Source organism: Molothrus ater, chromosome 21 (assembly GCF_012460135.2).
Source record: "Molothrus ater isolate BHLD 08-10-18 breed brown headed cowbird chromosome 21, BPBGC_Mater_1.1, whole genome shotgun sequence".
NCBI lineage: Eukaryota > Metazoa > Chordata > Aves > Passeriformes > Icteridae > Molothrus > Molothrus ater.
Window position 1 is genome coordinate 480,794 of NC_050498.2, and position 24,789 is coordinate 505,582.

At 45.1% G+C, this 24,789-nt stretch overlaps 1 protein-coding gene across 1 annotated transcript in view; it reads right to left on the minus strand.

Annotated features, from left to right (window-relative positions):
* RNF43 (ring finger protein 43) overlaps positions 1-24,044 on the minus strand; it is a 55,910-nt gene extending 31,866 nt beyond the window's left edge. Inside the window, exon 1 of the mRNA XM_036395202.1 lies at positions 23,808-24,044. Within this exon, the coding sequence (XP_036251095.1) occupies positions 23,808-24,044 (237 nt within the window). The remainder of the gene's footprint in view (positions 1-23,807) is intronic.
* Between the last annotated feature and the right edge of the window lie 745 nt (positions 24,045-24,789).

The following is a 24,789-nucleotide window of genomic DNA, read 5'->3' on the forward strand; positions in this document are numbered from 1 at the left end:
GAGCTGGCTGGAAAGCCCCGGAGGGCAAGAATCCGATCCCTCCTTTGAGGAGCACGGGCCTGTCTGTACAGGCTGCGGGAGCAGGAGAGCTCTGTGTGTGCAGCTCCAATAACACTCACCAGCCCCTGCCTTGCCTTGCTCAGGACCAGCCTCCAGCTCATGGATGGGAAATGGCTCCGCTCCTCTAATTAGCACCCTTGGACAGACCTTGTCCTCCTCACCCCACTAATCCCCTCCTCCAGAGACAAACCTCTTCCCCATCACCCACCTGCCCCATGTGCTCTTCAGCAGCCCCATCATGCACCCAAACCCAAATCCTTCCCTCCTGCTGCTCAGAACCACCCTGTGCATCCTTCAAAAGCTGCTCAGGAGGAAGAAATCCTCCATGCAACAATGCCAGATCTTGGCAGGAACATCCACCCACCTATTATTTTATATTTATCAATACCCCAGCAAATCCTCTGCCCTGGATGCAGCCATTCTGTAGATGCTGTAGGAACAATTTAAAAAAGACATCCTGAGGATGGACACAACATGTTCCTTAGGAGCAAGGAATCTGCTTATCAACACTGAGTTTGAGAAGCCATGTGCACAGATTTTCCAGCCCGAGGAAGAAACATCCTTCCTTGGGCAGCTAGTCCTGCTCTGGATCAGCCCCATCTGCTTCCCAAGAGGACCAAAGTCCTTCAAAGTCCTTTAGATTCAGTAAAATAACAAATACATTAAAAAAAGAAAAAAAAAATCAACCCCCCAAAAACCCCACCAACAATGCAGAATGGTTTGAAATCCTCCTGACAGTCTCTGCATCCTAGTACAGGTAATACCACAGGCCCACCAGCATCTCCAGACTCAGCTGTGCCATCCTGAGCAGTCCAACCAGGGCAGATCCATTCCACCACCATTTGTGTCCCACACCCAGGAAAACTCGTGGGTGTGCTGGTTACCCCTATGTTTCCTTTTTCCCTCTGCTCCCACCACACAGCTTTCACAATCTCTCATGCAGTGCTTCCACTACTGATATTTATATAAAATGTACAAAGGGCTGCTCCCAGTGCTTAGTGCCAGTGTCTGAGCAGGGAGAAGGCAAAGTCAGTGGACCTGGGGAAGGAAGGAAGGAGGTGAGACTCCCTATTTCTGGACCTCAGCATTGCCAATGGCTGCAGTTCCCTTTATCCCACAGAACCCCAGGCTGGGCCAGGCTGGGAGGGGGCCCAGAGGGTCCCTGGTGGCACCTCCCTGCTCAGGCAGGGCCATCCCAGAGCACAGGGCACAGCATTGTGTGCACAGGGCTCTGCAGGATCCCCGCTGAGGGAGACTCCAGCCCCTCCCTGGGCAGCCTGCTCAGGGCTGGGCACTGCCCAGGGCAGAAGTTGTGCCTCCTGGGCAGGGGCAGCTCTGGGCTCAGGCCCTGCCCGTGGCTCTGGTGCCACTGCTGGGCCTGGAGCCGAGCCCGGGCCCTGCTCTGCCCCTCCCTGCTGAGATCTAAGGAGTTTCAACTGGAGCCCAGAACAGAGAACTACTACCAAAAGAGCAAAAACTTATTGGGAAGCTTCCCTGGAGTGGTGTGGGGCTGCTACCTGGGATCTCAGCCCCTGAAATCAGAGATCAAGACTTCAGGAAATGCTTGAGAATGGGCTCAGCTCAGGTGGATCCCAGAACATACATTTTCCTTCAAAAGAGAAAGAGCCCCTTGGGTACCTCCTTGCAGGAGTATGAGGCTGCTACCCGGGATCTCAGCTCCCAAGAGGAGATGTAAAGAGACTCCTGGAGATGCCTGGTGCATCCTGGAAGATGAGGTTTCCATGAAAGGAGAAAAATAATTTCAGATTACTTCCTCGGAGGAGTCTGGGACTGCTACTGAGGATATCCAGTGTCTAAATCAGAGATGAAAAGACTCTGGGAGATGGTACCTGGGATATCAGCTGCCTGGAGGAGATATGAAAAGGCTCCAGGAGATGCCTGGGAGGTGTCTCAGGTAGATCCTGGAAGATGCATATTCCAGAAAAAGAGAAAAATCATCTCGGCCAGCTTCCCTTGAGCAGTCAGGAATGCTACCACCTTGTCATCTTTGAATTACAGTTGTAACATGGTCTTCAACAAGGCTGGGCAAGAATTTCCACAGCTGCTGTCTGGCTGATTCGGGTGGTAGTCCCTGGCTTGGAGCTCTGCTCACCCAGTGCCCTCCAGCCCACCTGACCAATACAGACAGCTCTGGGGGAGATTTTTCTTTCTCAGCCTTTTCTGCCATTCCCATGCTTTCTGGAAGAAGCACCTGTGCTTATCCCAGCTCCCCTGCCACAGATGCCCTGGAACCAGTGCAGCTTCCAGCTACCCAGGATCCTGCTCCAAACTCAGGGTGGGGAGGACACCAGGATGTCCATCCCTCTCTGCCCATGGCACCACGGCTGAAGAAACTCCTGCTTGATTCTTGCACTTCTGGCTTTGCTTTAAAGGTCACCTGGCTCCTCCACTGCCACTCACACCCTCCTTGGGCTGTCAGGACGTGAGGGGTCCAGCAGGGAATGGAAGGGAAAGTCTGCTCAGGGGAGCTCAGCTAAAGTCCGATTAGGACTGTGACGGGAGCTGAGAAGAAAGTGAAGGGTGTGGAAAAATAGGGAGGAGAAGAATTGTTTTGGAGGAGAATAGGTCCAGAGCTCTGGGCAGTTTCATTAGAGGAATATTAAGTAAATGAGTCAGAGCTTGTGGTGCCTGAGGCTCGGGAAAGCTGCTGCTGGAGTGAAGGATGGCGAGGGAAGATGAGGATCGTGGCGTGCTGTCTGCGAGCGAGATCCAACCAGGACACAACAAGAGGAAACTTGTTGCTTGCTCAGACTTTGATGAACATTTGCAGAGATCAAGCACAGCAGATGTTTCATCGCTGCCTCCCTCTGTGGCTCCAGCTCCGGACGAGGCACTCCAGGAAGCCTTTCCCAATCCACTGCACTTCCCGAGGCACCGGAGCTCCTGGAGTGCCCCACTGATCCCTTGGGTGTCTAAAGTCATTTTGCAAGTCAGGTTTTATGTATTCATAGCTGGTATCTGGAGATAAAATTTGTCTCTTAATTCCTGCATGTAAAAAACTGAATATTGCACTAATACCACATGCAAGAATGCTCTGGGAATCAATAATCCCTGCAAGTGTTCCAGGCCAGGCTGGATGGGGCTTGGAGCAACCTGGGTAGTGGAAGATGTGCCTGCCCATGGCAGGGGTTGGAACTGGATGATCTTTAAGGTCCCTCCCAAACCAAACCTTTCTGGTTTGATGAATAAATATATATCATGTATGTGTAAACATATATGTACCTATGCATGTGTATACATATCTATATGTGTACATATATACAGATATACATCTCTATGCGTAAATATATATAAGTATTTACTTGTACTGCAAACACAAAACCCAAGCTTGAAGTTAAGATGGGTAAACCAAATTGATTACTTTCAAATTACAAAATTAATTTCATAAGCACCTGGGAAATTCAAAGTAAAGAAGTTAATTCAGATGTTGTTGTGATAACAGAGATACAGGAATAATGCAGTGGGCTGCACTAAAATATATTTAATTGCATGAAACAGTTTCAAAAATCTATAGGTTGAAATTCCATGCCAGTATGGAAAAAAAATACCAAAGCTACCAACTGATGATCTCTCTGTGGCGATCCCAGAAACCAGGAAGGGCAAAAGCAAGTGAGGGAGGTGACAAAAGTGGAAAAGCACGGTATTAACCACAGAACCCCAGAATCAGTGGGGTTGGAAAAGATCTTCAAGACCACTGAGTCCAAGCTGTGCCCAATCCCCACACTGTCCTCAGCCCAGAGCACTGAGTGCCACGTCCAGCCCTCCATTGGGCGCAGGGACTCCAGGCCTCCCTGGGCAGCTCATAATTAATGGGTGACTTCGGTCATCTCCATACCAGCAGGGCAAATGTTGTATTGAAATCTGATCGTAAGACAGATTTTGGTATCTTTATCAACTTCATTATGGAAAAGTTTGGAGCAATCTCCAAAGTAGGTGCAATTCAGGATAGTGCACAGGGAGGTTGGTTGAAGATAGATTATTTCTCTACTATTCGTAGGAAAGAAAAATAAATAAATAAATAAAACATTCTCAAGCACTAGAAGTCTAAGAATAAGAAAAGTAGTTGGAAAAACATTTTAGAAAGCAAATTAAAAGGCAAAATGTTTTTGGGTTATACAGAAAGTATTGAAAGATTTCCTGCTGGAGGCTTGGAGTAAATTTACACCATTGAGCCCAAAACCCCAACAGTGAATAATAAAGGAAAGGAGAAGACTAGAAAGAAAAGAAAACCTTTGAAAAGTGGAACTTGACTCCAAAGGATGAGAACAGCAAAGACTGTAATTCTGGCAAGTTAAGGAGACTGGTCAAAAGAGAAAAACATCCCAGGGGCTCCCATATAAACAATAAAGTCTTTTTCAACACATTAGAAGCAGGATGTCTATTAGTGAGTCTCTGTGGCCAACAAATAATTTGGACAATGAAAAGATGCACTCAAAAAATATTTACCAAAAAAACTACATTAATTGTTTGCATCATAAGGCACCACGGAGGAAGTCAGGAAGTTCCCATGCAGAGCATTTCAGCATGGTCATAAATTACTTGGGAAAGGGTAAATTAATGAGGTGACAAAATTTGCAGATGAAATTTTTTTTTTTTGAGTTATCCACATTTCAAAATCCAAATTATCCAATCTCAGACTGATTGGGAAGACTTGCATGAAGGATCTCGGGCTACCCACTGGATGGTTTATTGAGCAACATGATACCAACAGCTCCCACCTCCTCCCATGCTCCTGGCCACACATTCCCCACCGCTCACCCCATCCTTGACTCCTCCATGAGCTCATTCAGCTCATGAAAACGTCAGAAAATGAACCCAGCAAGTAAAATTGAGCATTTGCTGCAGTTGTAATGAATTGGACAGGTTTGGGAAAGGGTCTCACAAGGCCTGGGGTCACATCAAGTGAGGGATGAGTTATGGCACAGAAAGTAGGAGAGGGGAAAGCAGTACTGAGGGAAAAAGAAGAGCAAGTCTTCAGCAAGGACTTGGGATCAGCCCTGTGTGTAACTGCTGCTGAAATGGTTCTGTGCTGGGAGAGGGGAAATTTAGTACCAGTGAGGACAAAGGGATGTGCCTAGAACAATCATTTGAGCTGTAAAGACAAAGATATAGACTTTAAAATAGCTCATTAAACTCAGGAGAGATCCTGGAATTATTCTAGAACACTTTCTGAAAGCTCACATTGCTGATGGGCACTGTATTTATTTTATATAAATAACTAACTAACTAAATAACTACATAAATAAATAAATAAATAAATAAATATTTTCCTGCCCTAGCGAATAAAGCAGATAAAGAGATAAAGTTAGGAATTTATGGGGGAAAAAAAGACTGGGAAATGCTGTCCATGACACTACAGCTCAACAGGCCATTTGGTAATGGTGACTCTATCTCAACATGGGAAAATCTGAAAAAGAGCACAGGTAGAAAAAATAGACAAGTAGCAAAAAGGTGGGAAATTTGTGGCTAAGAGGAGCTCAGGATGCTCCACCCAGAAGAGGATGGTACCTTGTAAAGTTGTGAACATTGGAAATGATGCAAATACAGATTAATTATTCACTCTTCTTCATAATGCAAAGAGGAAGGTGTCACTTCAAACCAAGGAAAAGGTGTAAAATAAACAAGAATTCTTCTCATAGGCTCTGAGTGACACTCCCTGCTGACGGATGATGTGAAGATATAAAAGATCCAGATAAACCATGGGACAAGATCCATTCCAGGTAACAATTCAAGTATCCTGTCTGTCATTTCCAGCCTGGATGACCCCAAAGCTCCTGATGCTGGGATTTTGGGAGGATGGACCCAGCTTGACCTTTTTCTCCTACTGGGCTTTCTCTCCTGACTCCAAGTACCTGCCGTGTTCACTGTGCCCATGCGTAGCCCACACCTGCTGAGCTGCTTTGCCCCATCTCCCTTTAGAGACAACCCCAGACCCCCTGGGCCCTTGCATGGTTCACCTGCCCTGGGACAGACACCCACACTGTGTTCAAGCAGTTGACCCAAGAAGTCCCAGCCCTGTCCAATGACTTTCCACCAAAGTGCTAAAACTCCTCTGCACAGAAAACAACCTTTTGGAGGGGTTAAGTCTAACAGCAGGGACTGGATTCCCTGAAGAAAGAAGCACCATCGCAGATGTTATTTTTCACTTCCAGGTAAAACTTTTTCTTACTTCTAAAGGCACTTTTGGCTTCATGTTCTCCAGTAAAAGTAAGAAAATTGTCATTTTAAAACCAGCAAAGCAAGTCTCTTGTCTTGTACAAAAATCCTGACTGTAAAGAGATGAGGATAGAACAACTTATGGAAGCAGTGACCTCAGAGCACTGCTGGGAGAGGTTCAACACGATCTAATATCATGGAATCACAGAAACCCAGAATGGTTTGGATTGGAAAGGATCTTAAAGCTCATACAGTTTCCAGTTCCAGCCAAATGCCATGGGCAGGGACACCTTCCATTGTCCTAGGGTGCTCCAAGCCCCGTCCAACCTGGCCTTGGACACTTCCAGGGATCCAGGGACAGCCACAGCTTCTCTGGGCATCCTGTGCCAGGGCCTCACCGCCATCAGGGAACAATTCCTTCCCCATACCCCCCATCCAGCCCTGCCCTCTGGCACTGGGCAGCCATTCTCTGTGTCCTGTCACTCCAGGCCTTTGTAAATAGTCTTTCCCATCTTTCTTGTCAGCTACCTTCAGGTGCTGGAAGGCCACAATTAGGTCATACTGAAGCCTTCTTTTCTCATGGCTGAAATATCCCAATTGATTACTGTTTGTTATGGCTGGGGGAAAAAAAAGGCAGCAGAGCTGACACAGAATTAAACTCTTGGCTCAAGTTTCCATCTTCCTTTAAACCTGGCTCCAGGCTTTGATGTCAAGTAACTAAACTGATCAGGCAGTTTAGCAAGGCTGGGTTTATTGTGGGTATCTCTGGGGAGGCTCCCCAAGAGACGCAGCACGGTCGCTCTCCTGCTGCCCTTGGACTGGCTCAGCTCAGCCTCGCTCACCTCCCCCTGCAGCACACCTGTGAGGCCCCTGGACACCTCAGGGTGTGAAGATGAACACAACAATCTGTGTCTGCTTGGCTCCAGGCAGGATCACACTGTTAAAAACACTGACCCAGCACTGTCCCAGTAAGATCAAAACAGTATTGCCAGGCAAGAAGGAGAAAAAGCATTATCAACTTGACTTTTGTTCAGTTATCTGAATTTACAACCTTGATTTCTCATTTGAGCCTGAACTTCCAGTCAATCGCAGGTAAAAGTACATTGCATTCCCATGTTCCTGCAAGGCAGCCATCCCCCCGCTTCCTGAGGAGATGTCATCAGTTATCCAGGATTTTTATCAAGCAAGATCACAAATGTGAGCTCTGAGGATGCAGAATAGACCTGAACACTTGGTCAGCTCCTTTTAAGAGAACACATCACATCTGGCTTCAAGAGACAAAGTTGTTTCCTTATTTCTTTGATGTAGAACCTCAATTATTGTGTTTTTGTTACAAATCGCTTTATGGTTTGAATCTTACATATACTCAAACTTATGTCTTTTTCTTTATTGCTTTGCAGCACGTCAGAACAGTGGCAAACACTGAGTTGATAACAACTGCATGGAAGTTTGGGGGGGCTAAATGATTTCAGTGAAAGAACTTTGAAAACCTGAAAGAAGTTCAATTCCCACCTCGGTGGCTGATGATGTCAAATTTCCAGGCATCTGGTCAGCAGCTCTGTTTACAAGGGTTGTGTCTTTGGGGAGGGAGTTGAGAGAAAGAAGTGCTTTTTTTTTGTTCCATTTGCTGCTCTGAGGAGCTTTTAATGAATTACCTGAGATGATAATATGATTAAGTGAAGGCTCTATGCACTGGAGTACGTGGGCTGTGCACAGAGGTCTTGATACCTGAACAGAAGAGCACAGGAAATGGGTCACTAGAGAAGGCAATTACTGAAATGAAGGGAAAATACGGAGAGATGCTTATCTTGTTAAAACATGGTTGGAAACAAAGCAAAACAAACCAGTGAAGCTCACAGAAACCCCAAAGATATCAGCTTACAGGTACAGTCTGAGTGGAAATGGCAGATACATTTTCCCTGCAAACATATCTGAAAGACAGTTCAATTTCTGAAGTTCCTCTGAATTCCAACAAAACACAACCAAATATCCAAATTTAAAGATAAAAAAGAAATTACTTTGAAACTCAGAGCTCTCCCCCTCCACCAGTGTTCATTGGGTGATCACTGAACTGGGCTTTGCATAAGAGAAAAAATTCTACAGAAACATTTGATAAACAGGATGTTTCAGTTCATTTTTTACCCCAAGATGTTTCTTTTCTCAACTGGAGAGAGAGAAGGGAGTTTGGTAGAGGTTTGCTTAATGAATAATTCAGCTACACGTGTCAGGTTTCAAACATTTCTGTGGGCAAGACTCTACACATTGAAATTTCCACAGGTGAAGAATAAATCAGAAATGCACTTGAGATGCTCATACATTGTTCTGTCCTCTTTACCCTACTCTAATCAATTAAGTTTAATCATTTAATCATTTAACCTATTTAACTGGAAAAGTCAATCAAATGGAGGAACTCAGATTAGTTCTTTGTGGCAATCTCACCACAGATAACAAACACTAAGTCCTGGACCATCATAAATAATGTCAAAGACAAGGCTTGCCACCAGTTCTGATATCTTCCACATGAGAAATGCACATTTTAGTGTGACCAGACACAGTCTCAGACACCAATATAATCCAAAAACAAAGAGCTCAAAATACAGAGGATGAGAGACTTGCACTCGTGAAAGCACTGACTCTGAAAACAACCAAAGGTCAATGAAAGGACAATATCGTGATGAAATAACAAATTAACATAGGCTGCCAGACTGATATCATGGTCAAAAGGTCAGATGCGAACCTCTGGGTACAATTCAGATGGAGGAGATCGAAGATCACAGGAATTGCCAGACTGGATTAAAGGAAATCCGTAACAAATGCCCAAACTGTGGACTGGTTTGCATGGCCACGAGGCAGCCAAACCATCACTGACCTCTCCTGGCAATGGGACCTCTCCACCAGGACACAGACAAGCTACAATTCAATACAAAATCATCGTTCAAATCTGTGCTAACATACACACATAAAAAAAAAAATCCTCAAAGGTCTTAAAATTCAGCAGCTTTCACCTGGGTCCCACAGGATTTTTCAGGAGAGCAAGGAATACTCCCAAAACACCCAGAGTTCTCCAGCCTACCTGCTTAAGCCCACGCTCACACAGATGCTTAGCTGGAGTTTAGAAGGTTTAAAAATCTCTTGAAGTTCTCAACATGGTCAACAGAATTAAACAAACACAAGGAAATTTGTCTTCATGGAAACATCAGCCTAACTCCCTGCATTCATCTTGTCTGCTTAAAGCACTATGGCCACCCAAAACCACCACCAGTTTCATTCCACCTTTTTCCGCCCTCACTTCAGAAGTCATGGCACAAGGATCCCAGTCCTGCCATGGAAGAAGGAAAATGTTCCCAGCATTAAGCAGTGTTCTTTGGGATGCAGACTTCCATATGTATGTGTTCAGAATGGGAAGCAGGGACAGACTCCCCATTGTGGATTGACAATTCACCCCAACAACAAAACTGCAGTGGAAGCAGGGACAGTAGTTCATGTGGATTTGTACATCTCCAAACAACCCAATTCTATCCCTTTATCTCCTTTTCTCCTTTAAATGACAATCCACATACACATTCAGGAGGCAACTCCATGCACCAATTCTCTCTCCACAGATGGGGCATCTCAAGCACTATTAGAGTAGTCTGCAAGCCAGTCTGCCTGAGTGGCATTCCTGAAAGCATCAGCATTGGTGTAGAGTTTCATGGGACTCCACAGCCATGCAGACATCAGGAATGGAGCCATCCTCTGGAGAGGCCATTGAACATCTTGACCTTTGATGGAATTTACTGATGGCTGGAGGCACAACACTTGGGCAGTATCAAACATCTCCTGATACAGTATGTTATGCAATTATCAATATCACTGCACCTCTTTATCTCCCAGCTCATGATACAAATGGACAGAGGCCTCCTGCAGCGTATGGTCCTGGACAAGACAGAAGGGGATGCTCTGCTTGACATCAGTGTCTGAGGAAACAAAGTTCTCTGTCCGTGAAGGTCTGGGGGTCACTGGGGGAAAAAGAAGGGCTATTTTCTGCCTCCAAGCAAAACTTAGGTATGACCTCAGGAAAACACGTAAGAAACCTTATCTGGGAAGGGGAAACAAAGATCCTGGATGTCAAATATTTAGCAGAGGGTCCTTCTTACCCTCCGGCAGAACTTCGTGCTGCCAGGGAAGTCACATTTAGGAACATAGTTACAGTAACAAACAAGCTGCCACAGCCCTCCACAGCCCTGTGGTGTCTGGATGGTGAGATTCTGCTTGAGATCTCATGCTGGGGTAGAAGTCCCCACTCTTTTACCAAAGCTTCCTATAGAATTTTAGGACCATGGAGTTAAAATTGAAAATCCCTCAGATGGACAGAAATAGTTGCCCAGCTGTCTGCACTGGTGTGATCTGTACATCACAGCTCACCAGGCCCAGTGAACTATCCAGGACCACTGAAACACAGTAGGGATGAAAGGTTAAGGAAAGAGAAGCTGCTTCTAATAACCACCAGAATCTGGAGGGGAGAGCTCAGAAGAGGGACTGGAGCAGATGTCTTGTCTTCTGTTCCAGTCAGGCTGGGAGAAGAGGCAAGATGCTCCAGTCCCTCTGGCTTTAACTTTCCCTTAGCCTGTCCCAGCCAGACCAAAGCCTGCAGAACCACCAACTTGCCTTATCTTGAACTCAGCTTTTGGGGAAGAAGAATTAGACAGATGTCAATTAATCCTTCAGGCTGCAAAATCAAGAATGTGATACCAGGATTCCAAGGAACAGGCTGGCCTGTAGACAACGGGGCCAGGACTTGTTGGCACCTGAAGAAATGGATTTTGCAAAGCCCCTTGTTTCTGCAAGCTGCCCTTTGGGACATTATCCCACATTTCCCACTTCTGGCCTGTCAGTTAAACCATCTTTCTGCCCCTGGAACAGCCAAAATTTCCAGTGCTGGGCACCATCAAGCACGCTGAATTCCCTGGCTCCATGATTTGAGACAGAAACTACAGCACCTCAAAATACCTTCTTTGACATTAGCTGAACAAGAAGACCTAAAAACACAAATCATAGAAACATAGAAGTTTTTAGGTTGGGAAAGCCCTCTGGGATCATTGAGTGCCACCATTCTTCCAGCACTGTCAAGGCCACCACTGCCCCATGTCCCCAAGAGCCACATCTGCAGGGCTGTTAAACCCCTCCAGGGGTGGGGACACCACCACTGCCCTGAGCCCCTGAGCAGCCCCTGCCAGTGCCTGACCAATGCTTCAATGAATACATTTGCCCCAAAATCCAGTCTAAAATGGTATGGTTGGCAAGGGCTTGAAGCTTATTTTTGACATCCTAGTTGGGGTAAGAATTTATGTCCCAGAAGTAGTTATCTGATTTATTTATCTGATACCTCTAAATAAAATATATCTTTCTAAAATGCATAAAGTATTTATGGCCATTCAGGGCAAATTTAGGGGCTTCCTTCCATTAGCAGTGTAGAGTAATTCAGCTGATGGCCATAGGACCATGGCTGGGGTTTTTTTCCCCAGTAGTCTCAGTCCTATTTGTTTCAAGATAAATGTTTATGGTTACAATTGATGATTTTAAAGATCTTTTCCAACTTAAATGATTCTATGATTCCACATCAACTGGTTTTCTTGGTGATGAAGTATCTGATATTTGCAGGTTACCTTGATTCATTCCCTAGGCAAGGAAAGGGGAGTATGCCAACAGATCTTCAAAAAATATATATTCTCAAATAAGTAGAGAAACTCTTATTTCAAATGCAGGAATATCTGACTGTTATTGAGATAGAGCTCTTAGAAGATAACTGCTGAGAGCATGTGCTGTACTCAAACTCTCTGCAAGGTATCAAAGATCCAGGTTTTGTTGCTTGAGATACACACACAGAGTTATTATCCCATCAGTGGAACATAGTTAAGGAATCACGAATGATGAGGGTGACAAAGAATAAAAATGCTGTGTTCAGTAAAGCTGGACAGGACTGGGAGCAACCTGGTCTAGTGGAAGCTGTCTCTGTCCATGGCAGGGATTTGGAACAAGATGATATTTAAAGTTCTTCTGACCCAGGCTATTCCAAGATTCCATGATATGAAGGCCAAAGTGCCAAGAGATACAAACGCTGATTGACAGCACCATGAAACTGAAAGCCATGTTGTCATGTTTTCAATATTTGAACCTAAGGAACCTTCCAGTGCTTTCTATGTGAACAAAGAACTGACCTTCATCTCAGTGATGGAGAATGAGGGAGGTACTTAGGCAGTTTTTCCCAGACTTGCCCAAAAGAGCAGAAGGGGGCTGGAAGGGCTGGTGCTGAGGGCAGTGGGGCTTGAGCTGGAAGGTTTCTGCAGGAGAGAAGAATGCAGGGAAGGATTTGGACCAAAGGTCTGTGCAGCTCAACATCTTTGCCTTGATTTGGATTTCTGAAGGAGAAGTAAGAACAGGACAAGCTTGTAGGGCTTCTGTCCCAGGCATTCTCCAAGCCTCCGATATTTTATAGACTCCCAGAGGCAAAGCTGGGACCTGTTATTTCACAGCCATTGATGAAGCCTTCTCCCATTCATTAGTTCCAGTGGTTTTTGAACCTCTGTAAACTTTCAGCATCCAAAGCAGTTCCTGCAGCAAGGGATTGTACATGTTAATTGTACAGTGAGTGAAGAGCACTTCCCTTTGAACCTGACTCTTTGTAGCCTCATGTGATGCCCCATTATTTTCATATGAAGAGAAACTAACAGTCAATCCCTATTCACAACTCTATGGATCTTCTCCGTATCATCCTTCAGCTGCCTCTTTTCCAGCCAGCAGAGAGTTAGTTCAGTTTGTTTTTCTTTGGATAAAACACACCTCATGCTTTCTTTTATCCTTATGTTTTTCTCCAAACATCTTCCAATACAGCTACTGCTTTTTTAGAGCTGTAGGGAACAGAACTTCACACAGGATTCAACATCTGGATGTACCTGGGATTTCCACAGGAGATCAAAGAGATTCTCTGGTTTATTCTCTCATTTTCATTGCTAATGTTCCCTCTGTCTTCATGACAACCACCACATACCAAGCTGACACTTGCACAGACCAGTCTGTTAAAATCACAAGACACACTTGTGGCAATGGGCAAATTAGAGCCCATCACCTGAATGTAAAAAAATGACTGATTCTCCATGTTCTTCTGAAGTATTTGGTCTCATAAGGTCATGTAATGATTCACAGATGAACCTTGTCTTCATTACTTCTAATTAGATCGTGTATTGGAAAGCTCTAGAATATTACCATGTATTCCTGTTTCCATGTGCTCATCAACACTTGGGATAGCACAGCTACAGCACACACAGCTGTAGCCACCGCTCCTTCCAAAGGGAAAGTCTGCTAGTTATTCCTTCCACCTGCCTCTTACCTTCCAATAATTATTTATCCAGAAGCCTCCTTCTTCATCCACATCTTAGTTTCTCTGGAAGCCTCTGCATTTGGGAAATTCAGCCAGACTTGCCCAACTGATGCCACTGTTGACTCCTTCACATCCACTCGTAGCACTCTGTGTTATAATTTCTATCAGCTTACCATTTTACAACACACTGCTCTGAGCTTTTGTGGATTGGAGCTCAGAGAAAACTGGAACCCCATCAGCCACCTTCCAGGGATTTTAAATAAGAGTTCATAGAGAAGTTAATAGTTCAATGATTTCATCCTCCCCAGTCCTTGGGTGAATACCACCTGATCCCAGAAACTGATAGTGGTAATTATGTCTATCTCCATCACCATCTCATCTCCAGACATTTCAGCCTGAGACAGATGAAAGAACAAGGAGAATTGCATTCATTTTTTCTGCTAGGAGTTTAGCTGCCCTAAGCACAGCTTTTAGACTTTAATTTTTTATAGATCCTACCAATTGTCAGGTGAGTGTTCTGCTTGTGACTGAAGAGAATATAGCATTACCATTTTCAAGTTATTTCTTCTCTCTTCACTGTCTTCACGCATTTTTAGGCTGTTCATCTTTTTTCTAATTTTACCAAATTTCTTGCTTTTCCAGGATGCTTTTATATACTTTCTTACTCTTATGTTTAGGTATCCTGATAGGCTTTTTTCATTTTTCAAGTATTTCTTGAGAGGTACATTTTATCTTCATTCTTACTGCTGTGTCCTCAAACACTTTGATGCAAAGGATGTAACTCCTGGTTGCCCTCTCAGATTCCTCTGAATGACCTTATTTGATTTCATGTCAGCCTTTTCCAAATTAAAACACAACTGTGGATGATTTTTGGCCTCTTAACATCTCAGCAGGAATAAAGTACATGATTGTCACTGTCCCAGAGTAGCTTTTCAGAAGCAGGATTTTGAATGAGGGTGTGGAAAAGGCCAATGCCAGCACTGGCATTCCCCAGTTTGTTCTGTGGAGAAAGCAACCACAAAAGAGGCAGCCAGAGAAGGAGCACAAAGAAAAGAGCTGCCACCAACTCAGGCCACAGCCAGGTGCAAGTGCCAGAAATGATGAAATGGTGGTTTCTCAACCAAAAACCAACACAAGTTGTTTAATGATCTTTTTTAACATAAGGGCTGCGTGTTGTACAAGCACGCGGGGTTTGTCCATCACTTAAATCTGACGTGCTTTGCTCATGGAGAAGTTGGGCAAAGTTTACAAACAGCAGCTTTGGGTCCCCTGGAGTGACAAAAGAGAGGTCAGAGGTCCTCTTAAGGAGGCAATGGAATGACCAGATTATCCCTCTGAGGAGAGCAAAGTGTTGGAAGGAAATGCTGACACAAAACAGCCTAAACCCTTCTGTGAACTGCTACACACAGAAAAGCAACAAGAGTAACTATTATTCTAAGCAAGATGAAAATTACAGAAGATTAAAAAAAGACATTTTAGAGAGCAGATGAGGAAAAAAAAATACCTGAGTGGGACTATATGGCCTGAGGCATCTTATGTGAATGAGGCCAGGTGAAACAGAGGGTAATGGGGAGGACAGTGGCATTTTGGTGGCCCCAGGGAAATGTTTGGAGAGAAGTGTCCAGCACTGACATTCAGGGACAATGTGCACCCACAGCATGGCTGCAGGAGTACCATCCAACAGGATACTTAGCAGCAGAGATACAGCATCACAAGCAGAAGAAGGGGAACTCTTATCTCTTCAGGACCTTGGGGAGGTTCCACTTATTTTAGAATAGAACTGTCTTAGTAAACAAAAAGTTATTCAGATCATTTTGCAAGGAACAGGACTCAGGACTGGAGCACTAACACAAACACAAACACTATCTCTCTTACTACTCTAAAAAGTAGTCAAGGCTGGGTTTCTGGAGCTGTATGTATCTCTACACTGGATGGTTGTGTAAAGAGACTAACTTGCCAAGATTTAACGTCTGATTCAAACTGACACACAGGAAGCTACAGGAATTATCACAATTCACTCTCTTATTTGACTTTCATATCCTCAGAGATATTCCCTATATTTAAACAATCTGAAAGTAACATTTTGGTGCAGGATCCTGCACAAAATTCAACTAATGAAAGAGCCAGTGCTCTCCACTCACTCCCTAGAACTTGTCTCTTCTGCTCTGCCATGTGGCCATCACCCCATACCCTTTCTAGACACTGTGCCTGCCCTGATCTGTTTTTTGGCTTTTTGGCCTTTGTAAGGAGAACTGTTTCATATCTCTAACAGGACTAGAGTGCTGTTCATTTTTTACATCTGGATCAACTCAATCCCAGGGTGATTCTCTCTGAGTTTCTGCAATGGACATGTCCCTCCTACAGTTCGGCACCAACAGTGCTGTCCAACGCACACCCCATGGAAACACAGCTGCTGAGGAGCTCTGAAAGTAGGAAGTTGAAATCTATCCTTTCATGTAACTTTGAACTAGAATTCACATACCTTTTACCAAAGCAAAGCAAATTTAATCCCCAAACTGCTTTACTTACATTCAGAAGTAACATGTCATAACCAAACTCAGTCAAAAGCTTTTGATTTGTTTCACAGAGTTTATGGCCAGAGGAATTTATTCAACTCCCCAGTCAGAACTGCTGTGTTTGACAATCCAGTACATCTCTGCCACTACCCTGATGCTAAGCACAATAATAAGCATTAGATTAACCCATTTGATCACTGGAGACCAAATTACTGAGATGGAGAACAAAAGAGAGATCAAAGGGCCACTAATGCCCTTAACAGACCCTTCAGGGATGGGGAAGTGACGAGGTGAGAATGCATCCGTTGATTTAGGCAGATGATTCAGATCTCAACATGCACAGGAAAGAGAATACACACCCAAAATTGTAGATAATTTGAATGGGGTGGCTGCAGGGGGGAAGAGAGTCTTCCACAGAAATCTGGCAGCACAGGAGTAACCCATACAACCTAAGCACATTCAAACCAATCTTCTCTTGACTACCTTTGAACACTGACCTACATGTTTAAGTGCCTTGTTCTGAAGTAAGGCCAATCCTTGATGCTCCTAAAAACAAGATGAAAACGTCCCAAGCCAACTCTTAGCCAACTCCCGCCTGAGCCGTGCTGGCAGCAGGCCCAAAGCTCCGAAGCATGAGATGTGATTACAATTCCTTAATGCAGCCTGAAAGTGTTGTGGGCAAATGAAAGGCTGTGCAGTGCTTCCTGTTCTTTACAGCCAGGGAAATAAGGGGGAAAATAAACAGATATTAAAACTAAGTCATAAATCACAGAACTCAAAGACAGAAGAGACCACCATGACCATCCACACCACTTCCGTCTACATTACACCTGTGCTGCTTTAGCCAAGAGCGAGATCTTGAATGGAGGAAAGACCAAAAGGGCAATAAAATATGAATGTGCATTACTGAAATGTGATATATTCCCTTGTACTGAGATTTATTTTATATTTCTGCTTTGTTTATAACCAAAAAATTCACTTATTTGACCCTTGGCAATCCCTGCAACATAGACTGTTGATTATACTGAAGATGATAGACCTGAAGATCAAACTACACTGCACATTTCCCATTGTACTTATTACTTTTCTCAGTTTAGGTTAAAACTTGCTTGTTTTCATACTATGACTTTTGGGCAAAGTCCACAGAAAGCTTTTAGGCAAGGTTGTGAACATTTTAGGCATGTTTTTGGTACGTTTCACTGCATGGAAAGCCACTGAGATATATTAAATAAAAATGCATGTTAATTTTTGTCCAAAATCCAGTTTGATTCAAGAGAGCCCTCTTTGATCATACTGAGTTGGTGCTGTATTACTTTGACAATTCTGAAGGTTTTAGTTTAAAAATAATAAATTCACATGCAGTTCAGAACAGCCTTCCTCAACAGGAAATGCCCACCAAAGCTTTCACTTCATGAAGGCACAGAAGAAAATTCCTCTAATGGTTCAGGATCATTCTACCACAAATTCAGCCTGGCTGCAGCCTGCATCACAGGGGGCCTGTTTCCCTTCTCCCGTAATCTCACCCCTCTGCCAGCTTATCTTTGGGAAATGTCCACTTGTTCCCTGGATGTATTCCAGGGCCTGTGCGTGGCCAGATGTCCTCTATTGACTGTCACTCACTCCAGCCCTGTGGGTTCAGTCTCCTGACCACAGATCTCTGCTCCAGTCCTGAGTCTCCAGAACAGTCACCTTTTTAGTACTGAAAATCTTCAGTTCAAGATGGATCTGCGCCCACCGTCATAAATAATTCAACTGCAACTGCAACCAGCACCAGATGGTGCACTGGGAAGCTGGGAGATTTAGGTTTAAAGTCCTTTAAAGTCCTTAAGCAAGGAACAGTTTCCTGTCACATGTTTTCTGTGTGAGGAAAGGAGAAGACACACCATGGAAAGCTCCAGCTCAGCCTCTGTATATGCTCAAGAGAATGGTGGAGGTTCAGAAACAGCCTCTAAGATCAACCTCTTCCAGCAGCCAACTCTGAGATTCCTACTCTACATCTGGATTTTAATGGCTCACCTTCCAGTTACACTTAAATCCTGCACCAACATTGAACCAATCCACACTGTGGGTTACACTGGACACTACCAACATGGCACTCATACTCTACATCCAATTTCTAAGAGATCTGTTTGGGCCAATTGGTTTCTTCAACACTACCAATGTCCCTGTGTTGGGTGGCTACAGCCGTTTTGAGTCACTGCTTTGTGTGTTCCCCGAGACAGCTTCTACTTTCATAGAATCTCAGGATAGTTTGGGCTGGGAGGGACCTTGATGCTCAGCTCGTTCCACCCCTGGCCATCCACAGGGACACCTTCCACTGTCCCAGGGTGCTCCAAACCCCATCCAACCTGGCCTTGGAAACTTCCAGGGATTCAGGGGCAGCCACAGCTTCTCTGGGCACCCTGTGCCAGGGCCTCACCACCCCCACAGGGAAGAACTTTCTTCTAATATCTAATCTACTGTCTTTTGGATTGAATCCATTCCCCCTTGTCCCGTCTCTCCAGGACCTTGTAAATAGTCTCTCTCCATCTTCCTTGTCAGCTCCTTCAGGTACTGGAAGGCCATGATCAGGTAACCCTGGAAGTTCTTTTTTCCAGGCTATACAATTCCAAATGCCTTAGCCTTTCCTGAACAGTGTCTACGTGCAATGTAAAAAAGTGTGGTTTTTTTTCCTCTGTAGGAGCCATTCATCTCAGTATTTCAGTGCAATTTCCTGTTAATGGTTTGTGTCAGAGTAACACTTTTTGGTACTTAGGCACCCATTTTTATTGTGCAGCAGTGAGGCCAAGTGGCTCCATTATTGCTGCTTCTGAGGCAGTTCTTGCACATTACTTAATGCTAAGTCAAGTCTGCGTACACGAGTACGAGCTGTTCCAAGAGGCAGAAACTGCTCCTTTGAACTGCCTTGCATTGTGCTATCTGACCAGTTTATTCACACGTAATTTAAGTCCCCATAATCATTTGGTTCAACTTTCTCACTTCTCTGTCAACATTATGCACGCTACATGCCTTTGTTGATGCAGGAGCTTGGAGTAGAGAAGATACTAGGGTATTTACTTTGGGATGGGTTGGGAGTATAAACCTCTGCAAGCATTGAAGGAGGTGATTCCAATTCCAAATGCATGTGACTTGCAACACTGGGAACACTCTCCATTGTCCAGGGTGATCCTTTAAGGTTCATTGCAGCAATTCCATGGGATAATTATCACTGCTGTTCTGAACAGCACACTCCTCCTCCAACTGTATCTGTGATTGATTTTCTCCTTCTGAATGGTACATGCCACCTAAAAAACCAGGCGATTCAGGCTCCTCCTCCAATTCTCACTCAATACATCCTAAACAGATCAATTTGAATGTTTTTTAAATAATTTATTTTTCAGGGAGAAGACGAGGAAGGAGGATAATCCTTGGTTTGGGGGTTCAGAGCCTTTAGGGAGCTTTTTCTGTGGGTTTCTTCAATTGTGTTTTTATTTTCTTCAGGTGTTTTCCTGCAGTGATAAGTTAAAACAATGCACTCCATGGTAAGTGAAAGCTGACTTTCTCCTACAATCCTCTCATTATGAAACTGCTGAGTTTGTACAGAAATGGAATAAAGTACTGTGAGACTTGCAATGAAATAATGGATGTTGGGAAAACTAGTTCTACACACTGCTTGCTCAGTGAGATTGTGCCACTGTCCCACACATGCACAGGAATTTTCTATGTGTCAGCACGTGAAGGGATTGGGACTGCTGATCACTTTGCCCTCCCTGTAGTAATGTGAGGTTATCCATCTCTTTTTAAATATCATTCAAAGGGGCTTTTCCCAAACTTTTAACACTTTTTCTCAAATACCCTAGAACTAGAGACTGTACCAACTCCTGCCACTCTGCACAGACTAAAGGAATCTTTTCCCCTGTGTAGAAGATCGGGGTTATACACACTCAAAAAGATATTAATGCTCAGTTTTAATAATGCATCCTTGAATCTTCATCATCCTTGAACTGTCCTAAACAAGACTGTAAGTGATGAACTATATCTCAAATAAAAAGGGGTTTTTTCTTCCACAATTAGATTTGCACATGTTGTAATTCAAATTAGAAAAATCTTCTTGCAACTCCCTCCAGTGACTGTCTCCTTTTCTTTCCAAGACATTCCTTATTTTCCTATCTACCTTCAAACCAACATCAACTCGCTCCAGTAACAAGTGGAGACTGAGTCAAGGGCAAGAAGGAAACGAGACTTATTCCTCAAAAATCAGTCAATAGAGCAGCAGAAGTATCAAAAAAAAAGTTGAAAAATCTCTATAACAATCCTGTGAAAGGGAGTTAATTGGCAGCCACGGGAATTGCAATTCCAAGGGCATGTCAAATCCTGAGCTACTCATGGATTGTCCATTGTTGGTAAGTTCCAAATATGTTCCTTCCAACCTACTTGTCTAAAAGCTTTGGTTCCTCCATCTGTAATAAAGGGCCAGGTTTTGATTTCCATGGAACTTTTAACAGCAGATCAGGCTCCTACAATGGCCCAGCAGAGATCACAGAATCCTAGACTGTTTTGGATTGGAAGCGTTCTTAAAACTCATCCAGTTCACCCCCTGCCATGGCAGGGACACCTTCCACTGTCCCAGGGTGCTCCATCCGACCTGGCCTTGGACACTGCCAGGGAACCAGGGGCAACCACAGCTGCTCTGGGCAACTTGTGCCAGGGCCTCACCACCCTCACAGGGAAGGATTCCTTCCCAATTTAAACTTCCAAACCCAAATTTCCAGTTTGGAAACTGCCAGTGAGTTCCCCAGGTTCTTCTCATGTCCAGCAAGAGTTAATGCTCAGAGCTCTCTGAACAAGCTGGAGCACTGCACAAGCCTGGAGATGATTTCTGCAAGAAGTCTGAGGTGTTGGTTTTTTGACCTATAAAGGCTTAAGTGGCTCTGCCTGCTTGAGAAATTCCTCTCCCTTTGCATCACACAGCAGCAGCAGCATTGGAGTGCCAGAGGAACACTGCTGGGGTTACGCTGGCAGGGCTGGCGGCTCCCTGGCATCCTCCTGCTTGCCCACTGGGCAACAACAGACATACAGAGATTTCCCACAAAACCGCTCACAAGGGCAAAGGCTGGGAGGGGGAATTCAACGCTGGGGCTCTTTTATTGTAGGTAAAGAGGATATTGCTAAAGTTGGCTTCTAAGATGTAACACACCACAATCAAAGTCCATTTCTGTAGGTGATCCTGGAAAATAGGGCAAAGAGAAACGAAACCAGGAAAACATTCTGGTAGAAGTACCTTTGGTGATGTTCCATCACTTGCGTGCAGGATTTTCTGTATTAAATTAAGAATGCATTTCTAAAAATATATTGATCAGAGCACTATGAAGATAATTATAAATCATAATAAAGAAAACCTGACTTGCCTACAGGGCCAACTCTGTCCCACTGATCCCTGGGCAATCCTATTCTGCCTCTGAAAGAAGAGAGCATTGCTTTGGAAACAGGACTGGGCCATCCATGCCTCTCTTCCAAGCTAAGTTCTACAGTTTGTGTTCCCCTGGACAGGCCGACTGCAGCACCTTACAGAGTCTGACATAACCAAGACCTATCCAAAAATGCTGTAAAAACCCCACTTCTTGACTTAATAACTGTAAATGTACCATGTTATGTCCCTAAACTGCATTTGAAGAAGCAATTGTGCAGGTACGCATGCACAGCCGTAAGTTTATTTATTAAGTAGGAGTTCCAGTGACATCAAAGTTAAGCACATGACCTAAAGTTTTTGCAAGATTGGGATGTTGACAACCATGTGCAAAACGAGATGTCCCAATAAAGCCTGATTCTGGTCTGTTTAATATCCCACTATTTAAAAGCAAACTGAAAAGTATACATCCCACTAATTTCTTACTTCTTTTGTACCTGGAGAATTATATCCCCATTTCCCGTTTTTTCTTTCCAGAGGTAAGAACCCACTGCAGGATCAGGACCCAAACAACTCTAACATCGTCATTTTATAGGCCAAGTTTCAATATTTAGCAGCAGAATTAGAAACCACAGCATGAGATCTGCAGGAGAGGTCACACGTACACTTGGCTAAGTCCTCCCAGAGCACAGTGCCTGGCACCAGGCAAACATCCTGCTGCAGGAGGCACAGCCTGACCCCCTGTCTCAGTGCTGCCAGCTAAAAACAGGACTTCCTGCACTGGATCCAGTGGGATGTGGAGCAGGAGCTCACCTGAGCACACAGAGTAGCAGAGTCAAGGCCTGAAACACATCCAGGGCAGGTCAGTGTCTGTTGTGCCCAAACTCAACAGGCTGGATTAGTTTCCCCAGCCCTCTCCATTTGGAGGATGACTTTTAAAGGATGAAATTGGACACTATTCACAGCTTTTTATTCCAAACACCTGGTTGGTGCTGCTGTGATGGCACAAAATTCCCACTTGGTATTGCTGCATTTGGTTAGAAACCTCCACACATCCCTCAGGAGAGGTTATCATCCTCCCATTTCCAAAAGGTCCTACTCTATACTTTGTGCTCAGTTGCAACACCACTGTAGCTTTAGTAAGGAATAAATATTGACTTTCCTGGACATTGCCTCACAACAGAAGAGGACCTTGAATGCATTTGTCTCAGATTTTTTTTTAGCCTGGTAATATAATTTTATAGCAGAGATTTCATCCTGAGGAGTTCAAAAGGCATGGAAAAGCAGGCTTTATTCAGGTCACAAATTGTCAATGTTCACTTTCAGACAGGTGACCATGTTCTAAAGCTGGCTCAACTGTCCTTCTCTTCTTAAACTACACAAAATTTATTACTTTCATTTAAATTTCCAGACTTCAACTGTAATTAAGATTTCAACATACCCCATTTGGAAAGGCCTGGAAAAGTCCAGGAGAATTAAGACTTAATATTAATGCAGGCTATTCTGTAATTTTTTTTTTTTTTGTTCTCAAGAATAAAGCACACAACTGCCAAGCAGATGAGCTACAGAATGGAGAAAATGCACACCAGGTCTCAGGAAACTGAGCTCCAAATGAAGTGTGTGCAGGAGATGGGTCTGTTCAGTGAATGGCTCAGCTCTGGCTGTGCAGCACGTGCACTTCCTGCCCAGGTGTGGAGATACCTGTGGCCTTAATAGATTACCCTTAATAAAGGCCAGAGAACAGCATTAATTCATCTATAAAAGTACCTGGTGGTGACACCACTGGAGCTCCTGTGTAGGTAACATTCACCTACCCTTTAGGTACAAGCAACAACAAGCAGGGCCAGGGATTCTGGTGGGCACAGCCAGGATGGGATTCGGGGCTGAAACAGAACCCCGACCTCGGCAGAGTGTGTGGAAAACCTCATGAATTTCAGGGAAAAAAATGCTAATCCTGTCTTCTGTCAGATGTTTCACATCCCGACATGTGACTTGACACACTCAGCTTTATAACATCAATTAAGATACGAAATAATCTCTATGGAATCAGCCGACCGCATCCACAATTCAGCAGTAATCAGGCGCAGCCACAGCTCGGCCCCGAAGGAAGGCTCAGCCCTTAGCACGATGCTGTCCCCTCGGCCCCTGTGACCAAACCCGCGGGGACAGCGCACGGAGCGCCCCACAAACCCACGCCGGGACAGGGAACTCAAGGCACCGCTCGGGGAGCCGAGGCAGCCAGGAGGGAAAGGGGACAGGCTGGGGCGGGTGGCGAGGCCGCTGGAACGCGACCAGGCACCGCTCCTTTTACCTGGAGCAGTTTCCCTTCGGCCGGAGTCACCTCGGCGACGCTGGCGAACTCCCCTTCCAGGATGATGGGCTCCACTTTGAGCGGGATGACCCTGATGATGGCTTTCTGCGCCGCCGCCCGCTCCGACTCCACGGCCGCCGCCAGCGCCAGCCCGGTGTGGCCCAGTCCTGCCTGCAGGGTCGCCATGAGCAGCCAAGGCCAGAGGACAGCCAGCTGCACCTGGGGGCCAGCACTCATGCTACCAGCAGCGGGCTCCGGCCGCTCATACCGCTCGGGAACGCGTCCTCACCGCGGCGGGCCCGGCCGGCGGCACCGCTCCCGGGCTCCGAGCCGGCTGCGGACAGAGCCAGGGGCCGCAGAGCGGGGCTCGGTCACCGCCAGCGCGGCTCCCCGGCGACGCCGGCTCTCGCCATCGCCGCTCCTCTTGCCCCGTGCCACGTGCTCAGAGGCCGCCGGGAGCTCAGAGGCATATTTTAAACAAACAAACTAAAAAAAAAAATTCAAAATCCTAAATTGTGAGTCTGTCCTCCGGCAGATAAATCCAGAAGGATCAGCGAAACAGGTTGCAAGCAAGAAGTCAGTTTGGGTGCACAGGGAGCATTAGGAACTCCTCGGTCCCACCGAGATGAGGCACGGGGAGGTCTCCCCGTGGATGCGGAGGCCTCCTGTCTCCTGGCCAAGAGTTATGAAGACCCACAGGTTCAAAACATCCATCCCAAATACCCTCCAGAGACACCTCACCTTCTTGCTAGCATTTCCCACAGCATAAGCACAACCTTGAATGTTATCTGCACCGATTGGTATCCTTCCCAGAAACTAGGCAGGCGGTATTCCTTGAATTTATGGTGACAAGAAGGCTTGCTCCAGTACTGTTCCCTTCCAAACGAAGATGATCCCTTCCATCTTCCTCATGCCAGAAGCGCTTCATTCAAGTTTGGAGATCAGCTTTACTTTTCCCTCAGAAATCCATGCTCACAGTCTG